The 26,323-nt window shown below is 48.1% G+C and overlaps 1 protein-coding gene across 2 annotated transcripts in view; it reads left to right on the top strand.

Annotated features, from left to right (window-relative positions):
- Positions 1-26,323, top strand: part of LHPP (phospholysine phosphohistidine inorganic pyrophosphate phosphatase) — an 81,354-nt gene that overhangs the window by 34,173 nt on the left and 20,858 nt on the right. The window contains exon 7 of one of the 2 annotated variants that reach the window (XM_027705590.1): positions 16,746-16,944. The exons of the other annotated variant lie outside the window; for it this stretch is intronic. Within the exon in view, the coding sequence (XP_027561391.1) occupies positions 16,746-16,929 (184 nt within the window). The 3' untranslated portion in view covers positions 16,930-16,944. Of the gene's footprint in view, positions 1-16,745; positions 16,945-26,323 lie in introns of those variants that run through there. 2 annotated transcript variants of the gene reach the window in all.

Here is a 26,323-nt window from a genome sequence, read left to right as displayed (position 1 = left end):
GATATTAGGGAAAATTTCTTCACAGAAAGGGTTATCAAGTCCTACCACAGACTGCCCAGAGCACTGGTGGAGTCCCCATCCCTGGAAGGATTTAAGAGACGTGTAAATGTAAATGTGGCACTTGGGGACATGATTTAATGGTGGGCTTGACAGTGCTGGGGGAATGGTTGGACTTGATGGTCTTAGAGGTCTTTTCTAACTTAAACAATTCTATGACTTGGCCACTAATGAGAATATGGGGAGGCATGGGCTGGGTGATGGAGCTGTCAGAGCTGGGGGTGTGTGTGTGTGAGCTCACAGGCTGTGGGCTGCACAACACCCTTCGGCTTCTTCTCCATCCCCCTTCCCATTCCCAGTGTGTCCTGGAGGGGAAATATTTCTCAGTGTGAGAATCCCCAGAGGCTCCATGGGGCAGAAGGAAGCCAGCAGTGCTCCTCAGTGCCAGAACAAATTCCAACCCTGGGTTTGGATTTACAGGTGCAGTTTTTGGAGGGTGGAAGCTTGAAGTGGTTTTCATCTCGGTGTGAGCTGCTGGAGCACCGTGGCAAGCAAAGCAGCTGCTGCAGAGCCCCTTCACCAGCCCCAAAGCCCAGCTTTGGCCAAAACCTGGCAGGCATTTGCTGTGGAATAACAAGAACTGTTCAGCTCAGCTCTTGGCTGCACAACACCAAAACCAGGCCTAAAAATAGGAGGATGTCTGACCCCGAAGTGAAGGATTTTCACTTGTAACCCAGCCTGGCGTCTGCCCAGGGTGACATCATCCAGAGGGGAAGTTGGAAAGGCTTCCAAATTCGTTGCTTTGCGTGGAGAAGTGCTAAATGCATGTGTCAGCAGATAATCAAGTGGCACATTTGCTGTGGCCATGAATCAGGGGAAAGAGGGAATGGGGAAGGAAAGACCTGAAGAGGGAGGAAGAGGATTGGAACCCCATGTTGGAAAAGAGTTTTGAGAGTGTTGTCTGTGTATAACTCAAGGGGAGATGGTAAGTGCAAAAAAGGTCCTGTTCAGGACCTCAGGTAGAGTCTGTCCCATAAAGATGACACTTTTCTTTCCTTTTAAGTGTGCTAAAAGTTGCTTAGCTGCACTCAAGGTTCTGACCATCAGCCCACCCAGTGGTATCTGGGGTTATTCATCACAGCTGTGGTTTGAGTCTGCTTGATTTAGACTTACAAGTGTGTGGATGCTGCTCACAGTGGCTGTGGAAGCATCTGAGATGGCCAGGTACTGAATGACCTCCCTTGGTTTCAGCTCTCTGGTTTGAAAGCAGCTTTTTCCAGGCTAACTTTCAGGAATTTGCTCCATCTCTGTGCTCACGTGGCATGGATGACCATGGCTATTGTTGTTGTAACTCCAAATTGCTTGAACACAGTTCCTCATACTTCTGTGCTAAGCTGCTTTGTCTTCTTTAAAAGCGATGGTGTAAGACATGGTCGCAGTTTTCCTCTGAAATTTGGTGTCTCTTCCCTTTGGATGCTGCCAGGAGACTCCTGTGCTCATCCTCTAACAAGGACACCTTTCCCTCGGTGTTGATGAGCACATGCTGAAATTTGTATCTCTTTTCAGAAGATGAAAGCTCGGTGTGATATGGGATGTCTCCATTATCTGTTTTCCTTCTGCCTTTTAAATTCTCATTACCTATTTATAATGCTGTTATATCAAAGATGCCTGAAGCACAACTGTGGGCAGTGTTTGGTCTCTGAGTCCCCAGTGAAGCTGAAGAAACTGCTGTTGCTGTGTAAACACTGTGTCAAGAGCTGATTTCATGCATAATGCTGGGCATTTTTAACAAACCCTGATAATGAAAAGAGGGAAGGAATTTTACCATATCAATGCAGACATCTGATAGGAGACCAATTTATTTGGTTTGATAGCAAGAATACTGTTCAGGCATGCCAGCCTTTCCTTCTGGGGGTTTTAATACCCTTAGATCATAACAACAGGGAAACTTTTCCTACAGACAAGCTGGTTTACAGACATTTGTCAAGGCAACAGGCACAGACGAGCTGGTTCTCACTTCATCAGCCTTTGGGTAGGATTTGTCTGACTAAGCAGGAGGATATTTCTGGTTGTCTGCTGGGAAATGACATGGCATGAAAGCAGAAGATGGCCCAGGCAGGGTCAGGAATTTACTTCCCATGTTGGGGTTAAGTATGTGGTCCAGAGAGGAGCTTGAACAGTTTTTCCGTAGTTTGCCTATTTTTTATGTGAAAGCTTGAAGCCCCTCTGACTGAGAGACAAATCTCTATTTGCATCTAGATAACTAGATGGTGAATCTTCTTAGTTTTTGGTCCCTGATAGTTTTTATTAGGTACAGCCTAACTGGAATAGCAGTGTGAGCAGCAGGGACCTGAACCTGAGCAGCTGGAATAAATCTGGTGTACTCCAGTGGTGAATGCCAGTCCTGCTGTGGGCCAGCTGCTCCAGCACAGACCCATCATTCCACGGAGAATTAGTGGAGCTGACAGACGTGAGAGTGAGCACACACTAGAGGAGCCAGCTCTTATTCTTGCAGACAGAGCACTTTATTTTTCCTTTCTGGTTGAGATGTTCTAGCAAACACTCGACTTTCTTGTCATCTTTAAACTATGTAGAGAGGTGGGGAATTGCCTTTTACCAAAGCAAATGGACTTTTGCTTTGAAAAGTCCCTTCCTGCAGTTTTTGGCGTGACTGATCACTCTGTTCTCAGCAGCCCCTGAGCTTCATGATACAGTAGTTTTGTACAAAGCTGTGTTTTTATGCACATAAAGCTTTTTAGAGCTGTCTTTCTTTAAAAACATGTCCCTAGATATCCGTCCCGGGGTTTTAACAGACAGATTTGGAGATGGGGCTTATTTGGGAGGAGGGAGTGGGCTTGAGGGCTGTGAGATGGTGGCCAGGGGCGCTGGTGCACACACGGTGCTGGCCAGCGCTGCTGCACGTAGCACGAGCTGTCAAACAGCATTCAGTTAAAAAGACTACATGTTAAAAGACAGTTAGAGCATGGATTAAGCCATATTTTCATTTGCTCTGAGAAGCAGTGCTTGATGAAACACAATCCCTTCCCCGTTCTGAATCCTCGTCTCCCCATCGCACCAAGCAGGCACTGGGGGGGAGCTCACAGAGAAACGTTTTCCCCTCGCCAGTCACTGGTTTCCACGTGGGTTTTTCTGCCATTTCTTTCTGGTAGTTAAATACAAACAGGCATGCATTTGTTTCTGGAGCAGAGCTCTGAGATCCTGCCTTCCCTGTGCACACAGGGGCAGGAGGTTGAAGCTGACAGTGGCCACAGGGTGCTCACGTGCTCAGTTTGAAAGGACTCGAGCATTGGGAGTAAACATATGTTGGAGATGCCACTCGTGACCGCCACGGGGGCACTGTGTGGGCTGAGCCCTGCTGCAGATGGGCTCCCAGCTGGCCCTGGCCAGGCACTTGGAAAATCCCAGTGCCCTGAGGAAAGCCTGGGCATCACAGAGGAGTGGCGTGGCAGGGCAGAGGGAGAATCCGCTCCTCAGCGGGGCAGCACTGGTCTTTCTCATCTCAAAAGCATCTCTGTCTCCCTTCATCAGCCCTTGGAGGTGCTGATCTCCTTTGGGGGGCTCACAGAGGCTCTGCTGAGGTGGCTCTTCCCTCCTGGTAGTGGAGTGAAAAGTCCAGGCTTTGGCTGAGGACATGGAGGCCAACTCGAGTTCATACAAAGTGGGTACAAAGACTTCAATTGAAAGAGAAGAAAAAAACCTGTCTGCATTTAAATCAGCCTAATTAAAGTGGCTTTTTCCAGGGGTTGGCAGGCACTGCATTGCCTGCCCAAAGTGATTTGTGCAATTACCATCTTTTGTGTTTGTCTGGTGGGGTTTTTTCTTACCTCACTCATTTATGGGACGGTCACCTATGTGCAATCTGTGACTGTAAGGTTAGAAATAAGGGTCTGGATTCTCATCTGCTCTAAGGAGTGGAGTAAATGGGCAGAGCTTTGCTGATTTACACCTGCTGGTGCTCTGGGTGCCTGGAAATAGCTTAGCAAGTGTAAAAAATAAAAAAAAAAAGGAAAGGTTTCTCCATCCATCTGGAACACATTGCATCCATCAGGGGAAGGAGAGGCATTTGTGAGAGAGAACATTTCATTTATCAGTGTTTGAGCTATTGAAAAGCCTGGATGTAGCTGGGATAATTATAACCAAGATTAATCTTCTAGGAATGGAAAAGTAACGACAATCCTAATTTTACCAAATCCTCTGAAATTTATCGTCTATTTATTTAACACCCTGAGCCCTTCCCTACGGCAGGGGATCGGATGGATTTATGGAGGTGCAGTTCAGTAATCTAAATACTTGGGAGTTCATCTGTGGGCTGCTCTGGTTATTTTCACTGTCACCACTCGGAGGCCGTGGGAACTGGGAATGCAGATGGGAGCACAGGGAGGCACAGGCCAAAAATCAGTGGGAGTCAGTTGTAACACTCCCCTCCCACTTGCTCTGCAGGTGAGAAATACCTGCCCTTTGCAGGCAGCTGCAGCTGTTGGTGGTAAGGGAAGGTTCTCTGTTGGGAAGGGAGCAAAGCTCCTCCCATTCCCTCTTCAGGAGCTGCCTGTTTTTTCTCTTTGTAGCATTTCCATGGAGTTTTTTTCCTACGTTTCCCCATCCCTGGAAGTGTTCAAGGCCAGGTTGGATGGGGTTCTGAGCCATCTGGTCTAGTGGAAGGTGTCCTTGCCCAGGGCAGAGGGTTGGAACAAGATGAGCTTTAAAATCCCTTCCAACCCAAACCATTCCATGATTTCTCTGTAAGGAAATGCAATATGTATTCAGAAATTCCCCGTGCAGGGAAGGTCAGAGTAGCAAGTGCATGTGGAGAGCTGACTGCAGCTTCCCTGTGCCAAGCCGTGGGTATCACCTGTCCATCTTAGAGCCCTATCAAAACTGAAAATCTTGGCTAGAAGCAGGAATAGCAGCACAAGAAGGAAAATCCCTTTGGGACAATTCAGGCTTTTTTAAAGAACAGGGGTTATCCAGAATCTGTAAAAAGGCAGGTAAAGGAGCAGAGCCTGGAAGCTCTTTTGCTGCCATCATTTAATATTAGAGGAAAATGCCTGGGCTGGGGTTTAATAATTGTTGCTGGTCTTTTTTGTAATAAGTTCATAACTTCTAGGCCTGTCTGCATTTGTGGCTTTATGAGCTGTGCTGCCTTTTGGCTGAATATTTACTCTTTTCTTACCACAAAAGTCAGCGTCTTTTCCAGTGCAGCAGGAGCTGAAATGCACGGCCTTGATTTCCTGTTCAACTCTAAAGCACTGTGGGGTTTTAGAGTTTTTACAAGCACACACAAAACCCCAAACAACAAACCCTGAAAGATGAAAATAATGGTCCAAAGAAGACAGAAGGAAAATTTCCTTTGCCTCCTCCTGAGTCAGGGTTTTAGTCCAAGGGGTTTGGTAGCACTCTTAAGCCTTTGTGCTTCAAGACACAAGCCAAATTCTCCCTAATAAAATTCAAAAGGCATTTTTCCTTCAGGGCAAAAATTCTAATATAAAATCTCCTACATTTTCCTAAACCACTGTCAGAAACTGGCCACTGTTGAAAGTGGAACAGACAATTAGCTCAGGCTGCCTGTCTGAACTAGTGTGGTGGCTCTGGCCTGCTACACCTTCCCATAGGAACACACAGAGGGGTGCCTTGTCACCAGCACTGCTGTGCTGTCACCAGGAAGGCCACCAGCTCAGATGGGTCAGGTAATCAGGCAGGCAGAAGGGGTTTGGATGTGTGTTTGGGGCTGTATCAGGAAGCCTCAGTGCCCTGCTGGCCAAAGCAGTATCTTTACACTCCCATGCTCCCAGCTCCTGTGCTGCCATCCCTGCCTGCCTCTCACCTTGGTGTCTGACTCATATTCCTGCATACATCCAAGTCTTGAGGAGTTTAGTTGAGGTGTTGGATGGTGTGGAAATGGTGGTTTATTAGGAAACAGCAGTGCTTTGTAGCCCGGGAGCTACAAAACACTTTGAGCAAAACAAGGGAAGGAATCGATGCATATGCTTGGGAAAATGATGGGACAGCAAAACAAAATGTACCCCCTTCGTCCAGAGGAGAGTTTAGTGCTCTCAGTGCCAGCTCTGCTGCACATTTAGCCCTTCTGCAGGCAGGTTGTTGAACCTGGGAGCCGACAGCCGCTCCAGGTGTTAGGAAATCGAAGCGACTTCCTGAGGTCTTTGTATCTCACCAGTTTCCTGCTGCAGCCTTGGCAAAGATTATGCCAGTGAGGTATCTGGCAGTGGGAGGCAGGTTTAGGAGTGGCTCTGGCTCGTGCTGCCAGCTGTGCAGCAGCTGTGGACAAGGGAGTGTTGCCATCTGTACGTGACTGGAGAACCATGTGCAGGTCTGGTCCCTCTCTGGCTGAAGCCAGTGGGAGCCTTTCTCATCACTCCTGAAGAGCTGGAAAAGGTCTTTCGCCTCCCACATGTATTGTTTTCTTCCTATTTGTTTTCTTTTTCTTACTTTAAAAACATCACACACTACAGTCACAAGAGGCAGAGGTGTTCTTGGAATCCTGACCTGGGATCGCTTTCAGCTACAAAAAAATGCTGTGGCAATATTTGTGCTGTGTCTTGGGAGAGTGTTTTCATGCCATGTAAACACAGGTTGTCTTAGAAGTTTCTCATGGGAGGTTTAGGGAAGCATGTTACAGGAGATGTTAGTAAGGTTGGTTGCAGAGGGAGGGATGGAGTAACCTGCTTACCTTCCACCAGTGCCTTGGTCCTCTGTCCCAGCTGCAGTGAACATTATTTAGCTCCAAGCTGCTGCCTCTGGCACCCTCCTCCCACACCCTTGTGTGGCCATTCTCAGGGGGTTTGTCCCTGCCAAAGCACAGCCTGTTACCGAAAGGCAAAGACAATTAAGAGGAAGTGGTGGAGTTTGCCATATAAATGTTTAAAACTTACCCAGGCTGAATAATAATGCAGAGCATGGTTTCACCCAGACAGATGCTTCCTGGATCGAAAGGAGCGACTGGATCTGATGGGAATGGATAAACAGCTTTGCAGCTCCCAGTTCCTGCCGCTCAGATCCCAGGTGTTGTCCCAGTCCCTGCCTGGCTGTGGGTCATTCAGGAGAGGGATTCATGACCAGCCCAAGCCCTGGTTGCTGAGGGGTCCAGATGGAATCCTCTGTCCCAACTCCAAGTTCAGGAAGGATGTCCATGGGCACATCACCGGTGCCAGCAGCCCCAGCTGCCTCCTGACACGAGAGTGCTGCTGGCTGCCTGCTCTTGGGCTGTGCCCAACATATATATCCCGGTCCTGGGAGCACAAATCATCTCTGGGTGGGTCTGGGCAAACCAGGGCAATCAAAAACTTCCCTCAATCCCTTCTGTGATCCTGGCATTGTTCCCACGTGTGCCCTTCTGCCCTCCTTCCCAGATCCCCTGCTGCACGGGTTGATGTTGTTGAGCAGGGACCTCCTTGCTGGTGGCTGAGCTGTTCCTGCTCAGTCCCCTTCAGGTGGTGGGACATCTTGGAGAAATCTGTTCCCAGGAAAAGCCAGGCTCTTCTCAGCAGGATGCTGTAACCCCTAGTGCCTCGGGGATAGGCTGTGTTCACACTCCTGGCTGTGTCAGAGGGATTGAGGCTGTGTTGCAAGCTTGAGGGAAAGGTGGAGGAAGAGGTCTGGGGGAAAAGCAAACCAAGCCATTCCTGGGCTCTGTAGGTGGAGAGGAATCTGGGGCTGGAAGCAGAGTGCTGGACCAGCACAGCCTGTGCTCCGGGGCCCTGCTGCACTCCCAGCCAAACCCACACACACAGCCAGGTGGGTTTTATCCAAGAGAGCTCAAGGAAAAACAGACAGAAAAACTGTGGTGCTTGTTCCAGCTCGTGTGCACCTGTGTTTTCTGAACAAAGTCCTGTGAGAGTGGCTGGAGAGAAACCCCATCTTGTAACCCCCTGCAGGGGCACTGCAAACAGCGTCTGTATCAGCACTGCCTGGTTAGCAAACACACTCGTCCCAGGTGGCCATCATCTGGAAACAGGCTGATTGCCAAGTAAATCCAGGAGCTGCTGTCTTTATAGGAAACTCCTTGAGGATTGACGAGGCAGTAAAACAACAGTTTTCTGTAGCAATTGCTCTGTGGGGAATTTGGTCAGATCGCTGCGTTGCAAATGTATAGGACGCCTGCCTATGGAAATCCTTGAGAGTGTGATAGAATTTAATCAATCCCATTTGTTTGGATGGAGAGTCAGCCCAGATCTCTGTGGCAGATGCCCAGGAAATGCTGGAGGCAGCAAAACCTGTTCAGCAAAGCTATGTGTGGCCCTGTGAACAGAATATACCGAATTTCCCTTTTTCTCACTCAGTCAACCCCTCCTCTTATTACATCTCAGGTGTGTTCAGTCTTCACTCATCCTGTCATTTTTCTCATTATTTTCCTTCTCTATATCTTTACCCCAGATTCCTGGGCTTTGTTTCTTTATTTATATTGTGTTCCTTGATCCTTTCTCGTGCTTCACACTGTGCTGGGAGGCAAGAAGAGGCAGTTGCTTGTGACAGGGCTGGTCTGCAGCCCTGCTCCCTCTGAGTCCCTGGGACTGGGCACAGGGTGAACGTGCTGAGGGTCCTGGTGGACTCCCAGGGATGCTGTTCCCTGTGATGTCCCTTCAGGAGCACATATCAGGCTGCAGAATGAGCCCCCCACCAGCAATGGGCTGTGGAGGTGGATCCTGACTCTGGAATCACACCAGTCACGCAAGTCCCAAATGGGTTCCTAATGATCTGTGTTGTTTTAAGGGGGTTTTATTTCCAAAATGGTGACTTTTTGTCATGTTTGTTACTCCTTTTGAAAACTCCCGGTTGTGCTGCATGTCCAAGCTGTGCACAAGCAACAAATAGTGAAAAAGAACAAGCTATTGGCACAGGAATGCAGGGGCCAGCTGGTTGGACTGTGTATTTATTGGACTGGAGATACAGGCAACACAGAAATATGAAGATCTGCTGTTAGTTTAGGCTTCTCCTTTGTCTGGTTCGGCTGTCTGTCCTTAAAAATAACAGGGAAGTTTCATGTAGTTACAGGAGGTTGGAGAGAAGTTTATTCTCTTGATTTATCTGCTCAAAGTTTGCAGTTTGCTCACCAACTGCGTGTTGTTAGCCATCACTTTTATTCCTTCCCCATGGTAGCTAATTCTTTTTCTCCCTCTGTTTTCTGGATCTTTTGTACAAAGAGGTGAATTAGGACCTTCCCAAGGGCACAGAGCTATTGTAAAACCATGAGAGGGCTCAGCACAGGGATGATACTCCCTGGAGGGGCCAGACTTATGGGGAAATCAGGCCACGTGGCTGTTGCTATGTTGCCAAGCTTGTTTGAGGAGATAGTGTGGGAGAAGTGTCCTTTATACTGAGGTTGCTGGGCCTGCCATCCAAGTCAATGCTGGCTGCACATCCAGCACATGCCTTGTAGTTGGGACACTTGGCAGTGATTCCCTATCTGCAAATCATAATTACTGGGACAGAAAAAAACCAACCCTGCACCAGTCTTGGTCTTATCTGCTGGGATTCTTAAAGAAAAGGCACAAAACCCCCGATCAATCTCCCCAGGAGATGCAATATGGTATTTAACATCTTCCTAAAATAGCTAGGACTCAAAAAATCCCCAAGTGTTTTCTCTTTGTCTGGCAGAGTGTTTGCAGGAAGCATCCTCTGGTGATTTTGAGTGCTAGAGGGGGAACAATCAGCACCAGAACAAGTGAAACAATAACTGAGCCTTGCTTTTCCTGTCATCAGCTGGTCTGGTGCACTGAAGGGCACATGGGTGAGGAGGAAAACTTGGCGCTGTGGAATGACTTGATGAGGATTCGTCCATCCTCACGGGAAAATCCCAGGGATTTCAGACATACCATCCAAATCTTGCTTCTCCTGTCATTTACAGCCAACAGCCCAGCTTAGTCTGATTTCAGAGATTGGTACTTGCACTGGGCTGCAGCTGGAAGTGAGGGAATCCCTTCCTCCCTTAAAGGGCTGCTGTGTCCCTCCTCTCCCCTCCTAGGAATGCCATAATCTCCCATAGATCGAATCTTACAGCCAGGAACTCCCTCTTCCTTGCTCTCCTTTCTCATGGCAGTGCTCATTCCTTGGGCTCTGCCTCCTTGCCTGTTTTTTTGGACATCTGTGGGCTTCCAGGAGCAGCACACCCTGTGTGAAATCCTCTGAAAACCTCGGGTGTGCTGTTGGATCCATGGATCCTGCAAAGCATCCCTTTGGCCGGGCAACCTTTCTGAGCCTGCATCCCACTTGCAGCATCCAACTCCCCGTGGGAACAAGCCATAATTTTGTGTTGTCCAGCAGAGCAGCAGGTCCTGGGTCCTGGAACCACCGTTCCAGTAGATGGCATCAAAGACAGCGTGTTCCTCTGCCAGACCTGGCTCTCAGGGCTGCTTCCTCACAGTCCCATTTCCCAACAACGCTGGAGCAGACATTCCTTAACAAAAAGCAAGCTTCTTAAAGCAGCTGAACCTTAAAAAAAAAAAACAAACAAAAAAAAACAAAACCAGCCAAAAAACAAACAACCAAGCTGTACATTTCTTTTGCTTCAGCATTAAGTGACATATCCCATGTCATATATCAGTGTGGTGCCCAGTTTTTCACCTGGCAATAGGGACTGGGTGCCTGCTGTTCCTACCTTTTGCTTTCCTTCAAACATTCAGTCATAATCTCACCTGAAAAAATGCATTGAAAAAAATCATTATAGACCCTCGGGTGCAGGTTTTGATGTCTGATTTTAGTTTATTTTATATATGTGTGTGTAATTTTTGCACATGCCGTGCCCTGCATAGCAGGAAGGTTAAAGGCATTTCATCATTTATAAACTGTAAATAGACCTAATAATTGTTGGAGGTCTACTGGACATGAAGAAATCCCTCTTTTTGATTCTAACCTGTAGGATTTCCCATGATCAGCAGGTTTAGTTCATCAGGAGACTGCAGGTAACACATCATGTTCGAAAATCCAATCACTGACACATCACATTTTTAAAATTTGATCACTGACTCACCATTATTTCTGATCTCTGTCGGATTATTTCAAAATCAGGTTTCCTACATTAGCAGAAGGAGATCAGGAGCAGAGTGTGGGTATGGGAGGAGGGAACATATGCATAGTTTTTACTTTTAAACTTAAAAAGTCACCCCTGTGACTTTTAAATGTAATGATCGTAACATACCCTGCCCTTGGGAAGTGTATTTCAGCTGCCTTCCAGTGCCTGCATTAGCCAGTAGACTTAGCAGGATTTTATGGATCTACTTTCAATTAAAAGGAAAGGGCTGGAATTTCTTCCTGCTGGGTTTGTCTTCTACTCTATTTGTAAATTCAAAGAAAAAAGAAGAATTACCTTCCCCTCTTTACTAGGCCATGGATACCACATATACCTTGGGCTGTACTCTTCGGTCCTCCCCTGCTCAAGGTAACTTTGGTTTAAACCCAGGATTGGCAGGATTTGGGCTGTTGGGAGAGGCTGAGGGAGGCGGCAGCGGGTCAGGCAGTGCTGGCTGCAGGAGCACACGGCCCTTGGGGTGCACGGTGGTGCTCCCTGGCTGGAGGTCTTGCTGGAAAAGTCTGTGTAATTGCAGGATGCTTTTCTACCTTGAGGACTTTTTATTTAGGAAGATCCTGCTGAGTGCAGAATCACTCCATGTCTGTGTTATTTCGGTTTTCTGAGGTTCTTAAAAGCCCTGGAGAGCAGAAGTGCTGGCAGGTTGCTGGAGGGGGGGAAAGCACAGCTTTGTGCAGGACCTTGTCTTGGACCAGAAGCAGAACAGACCAGAGCTCAGCTGGGAAAGCAATGTCAGGGCTTTGGGGCTGCTGTCCTTGAACTGGAACTGAACCCTCAGTATTTTGACAACAGATTTGAATCTGGCAGAGAAATACTTAATGTGTTACCAGGAGAGAACAGTGGTTTGGCTAAAGGCAGGGAAGGGGGCAGAGGTCTGGTTGACTCTCCCAAGGAAGATGCAAATGGGGAGAGTTGTAGCACAGGGGTTCAGCAGCCAGAAAAGGAGGTGGACAGGGGACTTTCTGCCTCTACCTGCACCTCCCATGCCCCAGGCACACCCCCAGTGCCCTGCACCCAGAGTGGGCTGTACCACTCAGCCTGGTGGGATCAGCATCACACCCACACCATGACATGACCTGCTCCAGCATTAATGGGTGTTAAGTGAAGGGTGCTGGTGCCTGTTGCCAAAATCTTGCCTGTGCCTGGCCAAACTGGACATTTGCAATCAGGGCTGAACTTGAGCTGGAAGCCCAGTGGAGAAGGGACTGGGGTGTCTCCTTAGTTTACAAGGCCACTGCAAAAGTTTTGTCTCACAGAGAGATGTGACACAGAGCTGGAGCTCCAGGAAAAACACAAATCCGCATAGGGATAATGCATTTGTTTAATGGATTAGATCTGAAAACAGGATTAAGCCCTCCTGGGGGCTTTGAGGTGGCAAACAGAACCCTCAGCCAGGCCAGTGGATGCTCCTGGGGCATGGTCACATTGCTCTGCTACAAATGGTGTTGGCACTGGTGGCACCTTTCAGTGGGTACTGGTGCCTTGGGGGATCTTTGAGGCTGCAAGGGGCTGTCAAGCCAATGCACACCAGGGTCTGGGCCAGCTGGGAGCCTCCAGATGTGCCCCAGCCTCTGTCTCAGGTGGAAACAAACAACATCCCCCAGGATGAGCAGCCCAGCTCCTCTTAAAACATCCCTGCTGCAGAGGGGTGAGGGAGGGAATCATTATAAATTTAGCACCTGGTTTCTAGGGCACAAAGTTAGCTCAGGATGTTGGAAAATCTGCCAACACCAGTGAAAAACCCCTTTCACAGGGGTGAAGCTGGACTGTGTTCTCCAGGTAGGAGAACTGTGCTGCCGAGTGCTGCAGTGCTAGGGAAGAGTTTCCTTCCCAGGGAAAAATGATGAAAGGTGCCAGTCACTATGTTACTGGTTATCCTATTCCCTGGGAATGAGGTGGGCAGAGCTTGAGGAGCAGGCATTATCGGAAGAAGGGGGAATAGAGGAATGAAGATGAAAGAAAACCAACCTGATGCTTTGCAAGAAGGGATCAGAGTGCCTGGGGCCATTCAGGTGTTATCCTGCTTACAAGAGCTGGAAAGCTGAGGAGTGCTTGAAACAGGGGTAGGAGGGACCTCTCCAGGTGACAAGAAGATTTATCAGGCTCCTGAAGTCCACAAAAAATACACTATTAGGAATTTTGCTGAGAAGGGACAGGAGGGCGTGCTCTCAGAATGCTGCTGTGCAATGGCAAACCCTCTGTCCCAAACATAGTCCTCGTTTGTAGCTTCAGGAAGGTTTACACAATAAAACACCCCACTCAAAAATACCTGGGGACTTCACCCCACTGACCAGTCCACAGCCCTCAGCTCTCACATGCAGTCCCAGGAGACAGAATTTGGCTTTGCATGCACTGAGGAATGAAGGAATAAATAAATAATCCTTCCTGGTCTGTGCAATTTGCCATTTATAGTCACGGAACAAAATCCTGCATTCTGGTTTTCAGAGAGCTGGGAGCTGATGGGAGTGGGGAGAGGGAGAGCCTCTCCATCCCTGTTGGGGGAAGCCTTGTCTTACACATGGGGCAAAGTGTGTCTGATGGGAAAAGCTAAAAGGAGCCTGTTCTCTGCAAAAACCACAGGGAAGCCATCCAACAGCAGCTCCATTTGGAGTTAGCTTTGCCTAGTTTCCATGTTGTTCATATATATATACATGAACAGAGAAGCCAGAGGCGCTTGGGTTTGTGCTGAACACATGTAAAGGCAGCAAAGGAGTCTGTTACTGGGCTCACAAAAAGGTTTGGCTGCTCTCCCATGACAGACAGGGACTCACTTTTTGTGCCTCATAGGTTTGGCCGTTGGTTTTGGGGAGGTCTGGAAAATTCACCTCCTTGTTTCAGCGAAGGCAGCACATTACCTGACTGGAACACTGGGCATGGAGAGGATGATGCTTTACAACCTGCTTTGAGCAATCTCCTTTACATTTCAGCTTTTGCAGAGATTTACACAGAGGTTTCCTCTGTAGCAGTGCCAGAGAGTGGAGTGAGGGGCAGGTGATGATTCAGAGCCAGATGGTTCGTGACGGGGGGCATCGAGAGCACAGGACACATGAGGACAGAGCTCTGCCCAGAGTAGTTACACCTCCCTTCTTGTGTGCATTGTCAAGTGTTAAAGGTTTGCTGTAAGGGGCTGGAATTACCCTGCTCTCTTAACTTTATGTAAACTTTTCAAAAATAACATTTAATTTCATGTAAAAGAAACATCAGCTCACAGTTCTGTTTCACAAGGGATCGCACTTGACACTCTCGGGAGACAGGAGTTTGTTTTAGCCTGTGAGATGCCTCTTGTTGGGTTTTTTTGGGGTCTGTACATGTGTCCAAGTTCAGTTTATCTCTGCTAAAGTGGATTTCCTTTGTTTTATTTTCCTTTTCCTTTTTTGAATGTCTAGTTTATGGGTCTGTGAAAACAGCCATACGTGGTTGCTGTTCTGTTAAACTTGAAGATATTACTCAGCTCATCTGCTTTCAGTGAAGCTCTTGTGCATTTGCTCAGCTTTAACAAAGCCTTAATCTTGCCCCTTACTGAATCTGTGCAGGGTTCAGTGTTCACCATAACACCCTGAAACAGCCATAATACCAAATAAATTTGCCTGCTCCTGCTTAGTTCTCAGCATAACCCAGTGGGGGCACAAAATGCAATTAGCAAGTAAGGGCTTCACTTGAAATAATTTTGTCCCATTGTCTGCCCCAAAACTGGAGTCGAGCAAGGAGAAGAGATTGAGTCTGGCACCAGAGTTGTTGAAGGCACATCCCTGCTCCCTGCTGTGCTCCTTGAGGATGTGTGTGCAGAAAGCTGGAGGCTTTAGCCACGAGAGAGATGTATTATCACCCTTTGAATAGCCAGCATTGCTGTTCTTGTACAAAAACCCAGGGAAGGCTCTTTATCTGAAACCAGAATTGCATGAAAATTAGCTGGGGCTGGCGAAGTAGCATCTGTGTTATTTTTTTTCACCCCTGCTTTACCTCTCCTCATCTCAACATGTAAATCCTGTTGCTAATGGGATTAATGGCACAGAAACCTCGGGAGCAAAATCTGTGGCTTTTGGAGGAACATATAGCTGAGTTTCCTCAGTAAATCCTATCACTTCTGTTCAGGTTGCTTAGCTGCAGTGTGCTCCTGCTCTCAGGTGCCTCCTAACTTTCCCAGTTCTCACCTGAGTTATTTGGCCTTATTTGTGTACACACATATATACAGAGTCACGTGCATTTGAGGCTTCTCCTTTTACATCCCAGAAGCAAACCAGCCCAGCAAAGGGAAGCGTGAAGGCAACTCCATTGTTAAGCTGATGTTTCCTCTCTTGTTGCTTCCATGTGGTTGTTTGCAGGTGCTCTGGTGAGCACAGGCTGCCTTGGATGGGTGCACACCTCAGTACAGCCTTTGGCTTGGGGCTGCCTTGCTGGGTTTGGTGTCCTGAAGTCCTGTCTTCATCCTTGAATTAGACTGAATCATTTTAGAATCACAGAATCACTTAGGTTGGAAAGAACCTCGGAGAGTCCAATCTTTCCCCCAGCACTGCCAAGGCCACCACTAAACCATATCCCCAGGTGCCACATCCACATGTCTTTTAAATTCCTCCACCACTGCCCTGGGCAGCCTGTCCTATTCTCCCTAACCTTGGAGAGGTTCTTCTCCTTAACCTTGTCTTTATTTCACAATGAATTTGCAGTGTTGAACATTCAATTGTCTGAACTTGTCTACTTCTGGCTGCAGAGTCTCTCCTTCCTGGGGCTGCGCTACCATGAGTGACATTACCATATGCAAATGTGTTCACCTTATAGCATCTTCTGTCCCTCCAGCTCCTGGCAACCTGATAGGCACAGAATTAGGTTTACTCCTTTAGTGCTCTCTCCTCTCTACTCAGTTGGTTGGGTGTCTCTCTTTTCAGAGGTGATGGTTGCAATGCAGCCCTCACTGGACTCAAACCCTCTCTGCCTTCTTGTAAACTCCTACCATGGACTTGTACATCAGGCAAGCAGGATTTTTACATCAACTTCCAAATTCCAGTGTAAAGTCTCCTCCCTCTGTCAATGCAGGGCACACCCAGGTGTGCACAGTGGAGGACTTGATATCCTGAGTAAACAGCAGTTCCTGACTGGGTTAACGTGGCCAGTTAGGGCTGTCTAAAATGAGATTATCCTGGAACTGAAAACCTCACACGTGCTGTGGCACTGCCATGGCAGGGCTCAGCAGCAGTGGAGTGGTGGATCCCAGGCTCCCTATTCAGGCTGTGATTTGGGTTGAGAGAGGTGACCAAAGCTGTCATAAAAGTACTGATAAGGTGCTGTATCACAGTGTGGGGGAGCTGCATGGCCGTAGTTATGGATGTGTTGTTGTAGGTGCTGTGACAAGACCAGAAGGGTTTGCATTGTCAAACTTGTTGCAAGAAGTCACACACCTCTGTCGTGAGTTGGAGTGAGGTGTTGCTGCATGGCTGTGCTGAGCTTGGTTTGCTTCAAGTGTGACCCAAATGAGATATTTTGAAGACAGGAAGCCTTTAGTTCAGACTGGTCTAAGTGTCACTTCACATGCTGCGTGGTGACACCCTGACTCATAACCACAAGCTCTTCCTGAGCTCACACATTTTCCTCCCCAGCCCTGCCCTTGAGCAACTGCTGCTCTTACAGAGCCTCTACCCTGCTCTTGTGGTCAGGAGACCAGAAGGGAGCTGCACATGTCCAGTTCTCCCCACAGGTCCATCTGTCTGTCTAAGGGAAGCCAGGTTGGAGAGGGATCCCTTCTACCAGCCTCTGCTGGAGCGAGCAGCTGTGTGTCCAGCAGCATGTCTGGCCTGACCATGCAGGGGTCTCCTGGAACACTGACACCCCCTGGGCTGTTCCTCAAAAATCAAGCCCTGACACCAAATTCAAATAAATGATGCACCAGCTTGCCAGTGCCTTAATTGCCCGAGTCTGGATGGTGGTTTTGGGACCCCATTCCCCTTCAGAGGTAAGTTTGCATTTCCCTTGTGCCCATCCAAGCATCTCCAGATGGTTTAGAAACAGGAAGGGTTACTGAAGACAGCTGAAGGTCAGGGCCTGGAGAAAAGGGATCACAGATGTTTGAAGATACTTTTTTTGGTGGCTGGGTAGGCCTCAGGAGCGGTGACTTTTTGACTTTGCAAACATGTCATTTCTGGTAGGAGCTGGGTGGAGACATCACCTACAGCAAACAGCTTTCTCCTGCCTCAGGCAGCATCCAGTAAAAAAGAAAGGGTTCTGTGTTTTGTCTTAAAGAAGTACAGAAGCAGGTACTGCCAAAGGAGTGGAAGAAATTAAGTCCAGTGCTTTCCAGGGAGAACGTCCTGTTTCCAATCCATTCTTCATTTGGCATTAAAAAGTTGGATTAAAGTATGTCAGTTCTTCCTAGGGCTGCAAAGCCAAGAGGCAGAGCTGTAGCACAGACAAGAGCTGTGAGCTCTTCCCTGCTTAATCCTGACCTCCTGGACTCCTGGCATTTCAACCCTGTGGTCTCTTGAGCTCTGCTTTACTTTTCTGATCCCAGCTTTGCTTGGCCACTACTGATGTACCAACTCTGAACACCTTTTCCCTGTGGCTGCTGGTAGCAGGGTGTGTTGTTTAATCTCTATCCACGTATTGCAAGGTAACGATGACCTCCCTGCTCAACCCTTTGTGCCCAAAGCAAGGCAAGAAAATGGCACAGCTCTTACTGCAGTGGTAGGCAAAATGCTCAGAAATTAGATATGCAAAAGGTTCAGAAATACAAGCTGTCCCCATCTCTTCCCCAAGCTACAGGGCTGGAGGGGACTGAGGAAGTCAGGATTCCAGTCCAGAACTGAAGAGCAAAGGAGAGGTAGCATGGAAGTAACAGTCCAGATCTATATTCCATCTATTTCTGAGTGCACAAGAAAATCTTATCTGGATGCTTCTTTTGAAGTAACATGAATTCCACTTGGATGAAGAATCTAATTAAGTGCTGCAGGCTTTAGACAACACATTAATATTTTCAACAGTTTGACCCCAAACAGCCATTAAAGCTCTTTCTGATAGCTAAATATGTGTTACACGTTTTTGTTTTAATTAGAGCAAGATTGTAATCCATACTTCAGTTAAGTTCATTACACTTAGAAACTTAATACAATCAAAATACCAATTGGTCATTAGCTAAGTCCACTGTAATTAACATTTGCAGAAAACTTTTAATTGTGTGCCTGTCCTTCACAGCAGGTGATGAGGGGAGTGAGGCCTTTCTCCCTTATGATGTTTAAATCAGCACAAGCTCTATATCGTGCGTCCCTAACTCATGGAATTGGAACCACAGAATGGTTTGGGTTGGAAGGGACATTAAAAATCATCTAATTCCAACCCCCTGCCATGGGCAGGAACACCTTGCACTAGCCCAGGCTGGCTGTGTCAGGGGATGCTCTGGCAGTGCCCGGGTTGTTGGGTGGGCAGAGACAGGCACCCACAGCGAGCGACGCCGTGGCCACTGTTGGAGCCAGAGATTGGCACTGGCTGGTGGCCAAGCCGTGGCAGCAAGCTGTGCCTTTTTGCACTGGCAGCCCCTAGATCTTCTCCCAAATTGCTTGTCTGCAGATAGTAATGAATAGTCCCTTTATGCACAGCAACTGAGTAGTACTGGTGTCGCCTCCCTGAGAAAAATCAGCATCCCTCCTCGAAGGGATGGAATTATGCTCCTTTTTCCATACACAGGCTGCATAATTCACTATAATTTTATTATCTCTGTGCACTCAGAACTGCACCACATGGCTCTTCTGTAAGTGGTGAAGGTAAGAGGCTACACCAGCATGAATTTTCTTTAATAAGATTACACCATGATAATAGGCTACTAGAATAATTTAGCTTCTAATGATTTTGTTCTTCCTTGCTTCCACATGATCAAGGGCAGTATGCATTAAAGTTGCAGAGGCTTTTTTAATTATGCAGTAGTAAGTATATATTTTATCTAACAGTTGTAATATTCAAAGGGAATTTTTGTTTTTGTGGGGAATACTTATTTGGTGTTGCCATTTTCAAGGCTCCCTGTGGAAGCACATGCAGGTCGAATTTCTGCGATATCGTGGTGGTGTTTTTTGTGGGAAAAATCCAAGTGTTGAAACATAATGCAGCCAACCAAGCTGTCTGGAAGGGGATCAACCTTGTAATACTTTAATCTGATTAAAAAAAAAAAAATAAAAGGTAAAAATTGTAAATGATTTCTTCATGCAAATGAGTTGCCTAACATCAGGCATTCAAATTAGGAATCGTTGGCTCGACTCCCCTGGGGCCTCAGTTTCCCTTTCAGTAAAACAAATGAAAGAGTCATTGGCACTTCCAAACCTGCCTCAGTGGGTATCCCAGACGGTTTATATTGCACCCTGGGAGCACTGAGAGATTTAGATCCCTAATGTTTGTAAAACTCTCCAAGATCTTTAAAGAAACAGCTCAAACTCTTATTTTAACGTTCCCAGAGGCAGCGCTGGGTAACGGCTGTCACCTGGATTATATCCAGTCCTTGGAGAACATAGTTTTATCCACAATCCTACCTGGCACAGAAAGCTTTTAGCCCTCCACAGTGGAGTTGGCTTGACCTTCAGAGCTATCTGAACCTGCTCTGCCCTGTGCCAGCCTCCCTCCAATCTCTGCTCTTCTGGGCAAAATATGGCTTAACGTGGCCCGACTGGAACAATGGCTCTTCAGTTTAATTCATATCAACACAGTTCCTGACACAAGTGGGGAGGGTGGAGGCCCAGTGCCACACATCTATTAATCAGGGCTGGGTGTCACTTTGCAATTCAGAAATGGTTTGTGCAGACCAGAGTGGAAGGAAGCAGAGCTCTGCAATGAAAGACTTCTGAGGTTTGCTCTGAAAAGACTTGTCACCGATCATGACGTGCTTCCCCACCTCATGGCCTGGTCTTTGTGCCTTATGTAGTGTAGCCAAGAGGGCAGAATTCAAGGACTTCTCTGGGTCCACATGGAGAAAGGAGAGAGGCAGATGTCCCTGCATCTCACAAAGCTTTGGAGCTACATAAAGGATGAGGATTTGCAGCAGATGGTGTTTGCACCAGGATTGTTTGGTCTAGGGCTGCTCACCATTGCCACTTTGGGCATGGTGGTGGGCACACTGGTTTTCACCTGGGCATGGTGGTGGAAAACTTAATCCAGGTGGGACTTCAGCTTCAGCACCAGCATTTCAAACACTGCCTTGCTCTGCTGGCTGGAAGGAGGGTTGTATAACCCAGTGCTGAGAAACTCATCAGCTGCCTGAGCTCTGCCTGCACTGGGTCTCTCACTCCTTTTCCAGCAGAGGAGAAATAGTAGCAGAATTTTTCCAGCTAGTCGAGACAGTGGAGTTGAGAAATGGGAAAGGATCAGGTGAGTTTTTCTTTGTGGTGGCAAAGACCTCTCCCCAGTGCTCTTAATCAGGAGGAATTAAGAGTGAGTTCTTCAACCACTCCTCTGCCATTGACCCCGAGCTGAACCCTTGGGTTAGGAGCTGAGTTTTCATTTGGGACTTACGGACTTGCAAGCTAAATCAGAGCCCAGATGGCTTAGAAAAGCCCAGAGAGCTCCAACCTGAGAGCAGCTCTTGCCACGCACGTTCCCATGTTCTTTCAACAGGCCGGAGCTGCTGTGCCAAGTGTGATTTCAGAGGAAGCTTGGAAAGAAAGTCCAGCCACGTCTGTCATCCTTTTTTCAGAGAACTTCTGGTGCCTTTGCAACGTACAGAATAGCTGAGAGAAAGGGCTTTTACAAAGCTCGAGGCTGGGCTTCTGTGCATCCCACTTCCCTTCTTCCTAGGATGCGTCCTCTTCCTCCATGAGTCACCCCATGGATGAGAATAAGAGACTTTGAGGGACAAAGCAGACAAAACAGCAGAAGCTGGCTCTTCGAGGCGGTTGCGCCGTGGCCGTTTGTTCATGGATCTGGAAGCATCTGTCATGTTTAGCCTGGGGAGCTGAGTCCCAGAGAGCTCCAGCGCAGTCCAGGCTGAATCGCTGCGGCGTGTTTGTATGCGTGGCCGCACGCTGGGCCGGGTGGCTGCCTGCCACCCCTCGCCAAAGGTGGATGTGTTTCAGAAGAGAAGCAGCCCTGCACGTACGAAAATATTCAGCGCCTGCGGCTGAGCCGCAAACTGCGCCAGTCGGCGCGTTAAAATATTTCCTGAAATTTGCCGGGAGGGGTGGACGCTCCAGGCCTGCGGGATTCGCCTTGTTGGCAGTAAAACAGCGTGACTGAGGAGTGAAATGTCTCCTGCTGTGGTGACACCTGTGTCTGGCCATGTCCCTGCACTCCAAGGAGGTGTCTCTGCTCTGACATTGGCCTGGGAAGGGGCATTGGGAACCTCTTTGCTGCTCCCTGCTCTTGCACAGCACTTTATGACCCTAAACACTTCAAAGGTGGCTTTGCAGGTATCCATCCAGCCTTGTCTCAACACCCAGCTCCCAGCAAAGCACACCTTGGCTCTGTTTAAGCACCCCTGCCTTCCTCCTGCTTCATCCTCCTGCTGTGAGGCACTCACTGGAAAGCTTCTAATTAAAGCCAGATTATTGGTCTTGGCCCTTCTTGTTAGTGTTTTGATTTGGGGTTTTCTTTTTTTAAGTCCTTTTTAAAATGTCTGGATAGATGGTATCAAGGTTAATTTGTTTGTGATAGAAGAAGCATTTTCACACGGCGGCTGAATGTTGTTGGAAAAGAGCAAAATTAATAGCTGCTCACTTAATCCTGATTAAACTGGCAGCTGGGAGATATTGATCAGTGTGTTCTCAGCAAACTATCCCTCTCTAATGCTCAGGGTAAACAAGCTGGGACTGTGGTTGCCTTAACCCTTCCCACGTTGGCAGCCTCACGCACTGGGCAGGTACCTGAACAGGAGCATCCTCCTGCTCCCCAGCAGAAGGGCTTTGCATGGCATTAGCTCCCTGGGGCACAGCCAGGGCTGGCTTTACCCCAAAATCTCCTGGGATTGCAGAGCAGTCACCCAGGTCTGGGTGTCCCTGGGGAGCCCTCTCTGCCGGGAACCCTCGGTGGCCCCCACTCCCAGCCACGGCTGCAGCCGTCACATGGGATGCTTGAAGTGGATCAGCGTTTCATAGAATCCAAAAAACCCTCTCAGAGAAAGGACCCCGGGGGTTTGCAGGGGTTTAAATCAAGAACAGGGCTCGGCCAGAAGGGGCACCAGCTTGGACCTGGCCCAGCTTTGCTGGTGTTTCAAAATCCTGCTGCTTCCATTGCTGCCGGTCATTTTCCCACTCATCCTTTTTATTTCTGACACGTGCTCTCTGGGGACAGATGGCAGGATAAAACCTCTGCACCTCTCAGCCCACCTGTTTGATCATGCTCTCACCCCCAAAGTCATAATCCAGAAGCAATTTTGAGGCTGCCAAGAGAGAGGAGGAGGGTCAACAGCCCCAGCTTTCTTGCTCAGGTGTTTTATTACTCTCACCAAACACATGTTCCACATTCAAGTCTGTGCATTCTTAATGCAGCCACTGCCAGATTGGCTCCAAACAACACAAAGTGCTCTGGGTTGGGCCTGCCTTCACTACTCACAAGGTCACTGCATTTTTGCACCTCTGGCTGCTGCACTATGGGTGAGTTTCTTGTTTCCTCCACTGCCCATGTTAACACAGACCAGCTCTGGAGATACCTAGAACTGTCTTCAGCCTCCCAGGGAACGAGTGGGACTACTGGAGTGGATGGACAGTAACATGACAAGGCAAAGAACAGCTTTCCAGAGAGCACCCAGAAATGTGCTTTCCCCAAGGAGATCAGTATTGCCTGGGCTCAGTTTTATCCATGCCAAAAATTCCATTTAAAAGAGCACAACTCCTGTTGGAGGTACCAGTACCAGGTCAGGCCCAGAATTAATTCTTTCTGGTAGATCTTGGTACTGATCCACCACTCAGCACTTCTGGAAAAGAACAATGTTTATTTTGTGAATATCAAATAACTATTTTTCCAAGGGATGAGTGAAAGATGTGGAAGGGAAGTGATCTCCCTGATACCTCAGGCAGCATCACTCCCAAAAATGGCAACTGGCTCTCCCCACCCCCTCCCATCCTCATCCTTGCTCTGCTCCTCCATCCTGGTGCTTGATGGGATGAGGGTTCCTCGCCCTCCCAGGTATCCAAAGAAAGATATTTCTCCAGATGTTCCTCCTCACGTGGCAGGTGACAGCAGGAACATCCATTGTATGCTGCAAAGACAGGCACTGTTATAATCACTGTCCTTGGGCAAACAGCCTCAGGCTTCCTGTTTTCCTTGTTATCCTTATTCCACCAAATGTTCTCTGTAGGTGCGTCCACACAATAGCTGACTCTCAGCCCACACTTGTATCCTCTGTGCTCTGGCCTGGATGATGGATTGCTGTTGGATTCTGGATCTCTCCAGGATGCTGATCAGCCTTTACCAAGCACACTGTTGCTGATGACAGGGCCACTCACCCTCCCTGAGTCCAAGTCTGTGAGGTACAAAGCTGTGGCAGATGAAGCCCAGTAGGGTTAAGCTGTTTTACAGCTGAGGTAGCAGGTGTAAATCAAAATGGGAAAATGGATGGAGTTCTGGCTTTATTGCAGGGGGCTGTTATTCTCTTTTTCACGTGGTTGAGAGCGTTGTTGCCTCTGAGCTCGCAGTTCAGTTGTCCCTTCAGGCTTAAGTGCCCTTCCTGCACCCCCTGGGGTCAATGGCATCACTCAGTTCTCCCTTGGGCACATGCCTAACTCCCAGAAACCACCCTGCTGGCACAGGTTCCTTCTGCCACTCCCCAGGGGACCTTTCTGTAAGCGGATCCTTCGGCATATTTGCGTTTGGATTTTCTTCATTCCAGCCTGGGCATGTACGGGTTCTCTCTGCAGTTCTGAGCCCACTCAGAACTGACCACAGCATTTTTGTGCTTTGTAGAATTCCTTCAAGTCCCGAGGAGGTGCCTGGTGAACAGTGGGAGTGTGTGTGGGCATCCAGAGGCTTTCACGCCTCGTGCTCGTCGTTACCTCTGAGAAATGAACAAGAGGCTGCATTTTTTTCCATAACCCCTGCCAAACCTTGGCCCTTTCTTCCTCCATCCTCCACATGCTGGCCTGACCAGTCATCTCTTAGGTCTTAGTTTGTCTCAGGAAAACCACCAGTTAGTACAACATCCTTAATTAACGTTACTGAGTTATACCTGAGAGCAAACCAGACCTACCGAGCTGCTGCTGCCCTTGTGACAGGAGCTGTTCCTGTTTGTAGGAAGAGAGAAGACACAGGTGGTGTTTGCTCCTCAGAATTTGGGATTTGATGCGCCCCACAATGCTGCTGGAGGAGGCTGTGGATCTCCCATATTCCCATCCCTTTTCTATCCTTTGATTTGCAACAGCCTTGCAAACTCATTGTCTCCTTCTCTCTCAGGTAGAATCTGAAGCAGGTGAAGCTGCAGACAGAAAGCACTTGGGGCAAAGTTTGCTTTCTTACTCAGAAGTAAGAAGTGTGGAAATTTGAGGTCACTTCTCAACAGCCAGTTTCCCCTGAGGCTCTTCTCTCAGGGATATTTTCCCCAAACAGCTTCCCTGTGGGAAATCTGGTCCTTTTCCTCTCTTCTGGGACTGAAACAGGATGGGAAGTAGAAGCATTTAGCCAGGTGGATTGTGATCTGGACAAGTAAATGAATATATGGGTCAGTGAGGTGATTATTTTAGCATCTGGGGCAAAGAGAAATGCTCCCTTCTTTTATTGTTATTCCTACAGACATGGAGGAGAAGACTCTTCCTTGTTAAGTTATATATCCATGCAGCCTTGAGGGTAGATCCTGATTCCAGCTTATGTTTGGAAAAATCTGGTAGAGTCATACTGTGGATTAATTCACAGTAAGTGAGACCTAAGACGGTGGAAGGTGGTGGGTAAATTATCCATTGGGTAGGATAGTGCTTTGGAGGGAAAATAAAGAGGCTCCTGCGACAATTCCTGAAGTCAGTGCATTATTTCTGTTTGTTTTACTCCTCTGCAGTGTAACCAACACCACTGATCCCTCCTCTGCCTCGGGCGACACGTGTTCCACGGCCATTAAGAGAAAGCAGCTCAGTCTTTCATGTTCACAGCGTGCTTGCATTTCCCCCTTCATCGTCTCGCAGCTCAGTATCACTGATATTATGACAGAATGTGTTCAGTGCACAGAACTATTAAAAATGTAGCTCAGATGGTGCTGACGGGAGGCTGACATCTCCTGAATAATTTATTTTAGCTGAAAAGATTTGTAATATTTAAGTGTTAGCAGAACTCTTTGTTTTAACTCTTTCTGAGGCGGCTGCTTGTTGTCGTTCGCTTGTTTGGGCAAGAAGTGGCTCGACCTGTTCAAGCATGGGTCGGACACCTCTGCCAGCCAAAGCCACCACCTCCCTCAGGGACAGTCAGCCTGTTGGTCATGGCCCTTTGGAGGCTGGAGAACCCCGGAAGGACTCCAAAGGAGAGCTGGAGGTGTTGGAAGAAGCAGCCACTGACAGTTGGATTGCCTCTGCCTTGGGAACAGCGAGCTTTTTCCAGGGCGGAGGATTGAAACAGGCTGTAATTATTGGCTGCAAAATATTTACAGTAAGCAAGGAATGGCTGGCTACCTTTAATTCCTGGCAGCAGCTCCCTTCCTTGGGGGCAGTGACTGTGAGTACTTGCTCTGAGGAGTAGCTGCTCCTATCCCCCTGTCCAGGGGGAAGTAACCAATGTGTTGCTGGTCCACGGGTTTGCACAGAGTGGGTAATCCAGAAGGAAGGAGAGCAGTTTGTGTGATCGTAATCCTAATGCTTCACCCATCTCTGAAGCATGTTGGAGCCTTGGGAGTACATGCAAATAATGTCTAGGTGGGAAAAGGGGACTTGGAACATGTTTAGATGATGCTCAGAGAGTGCTTTTGTCAGTGCTCTGCTTATCATGCCCGGCTCTCTGGTGGTATTTTTGCTCTGCTTTATACGTTTTAAAATTGCAGTACAGACTAATTGGTTTGTGAAAGGTCACAGAGAGATCATTAAAAGTGGGTGTCAAACACAAACCTGTGGGTTCTGATTCCAGTGTGTGCCGTGGGGCTTCCACGACTGCTGCAGAGAGCTGTGCAGTTAATGCATGGAGGATGCACTACCAGTCCAACCAGTTAATGGTTGGACTCGATGACCTTAGAGGTCTTCTCTGACCTTAACCGTGCTGTGATTCCATGGGTATGGCTTTGCAGGCCCAAGACTTGGTGCAGTGGAAGGAAAGCAGGGCCATAGCTTTCTTGTATACATTTAGCAGAAACTTTGTGCATGCAAGCAGCCAACCCCACTTTCCAAATTTTTGCTGGCAGAA

The sequence above is a fragment of the Neopelma chrysocephalum genome, unplaced genomic scaffold (genome assembly GCF_003984885.1).
Source record: "Neopelma chrysocephalum unplaced genomic scaffold, ASM398488v2 Primary Assembly neopelma1_347, whole genome shotgun sequence".
Taxonomy (NCBI): domain Eukaryota; kingdom Metazoa; phylum Chordata; class Aves; order Passeriformes; family Pipridae; genus Neopelma; species Neopelma chrysocephalum.
This window is presented reverse-complemented; position numbering and strand designations above follow the sequence as displayed.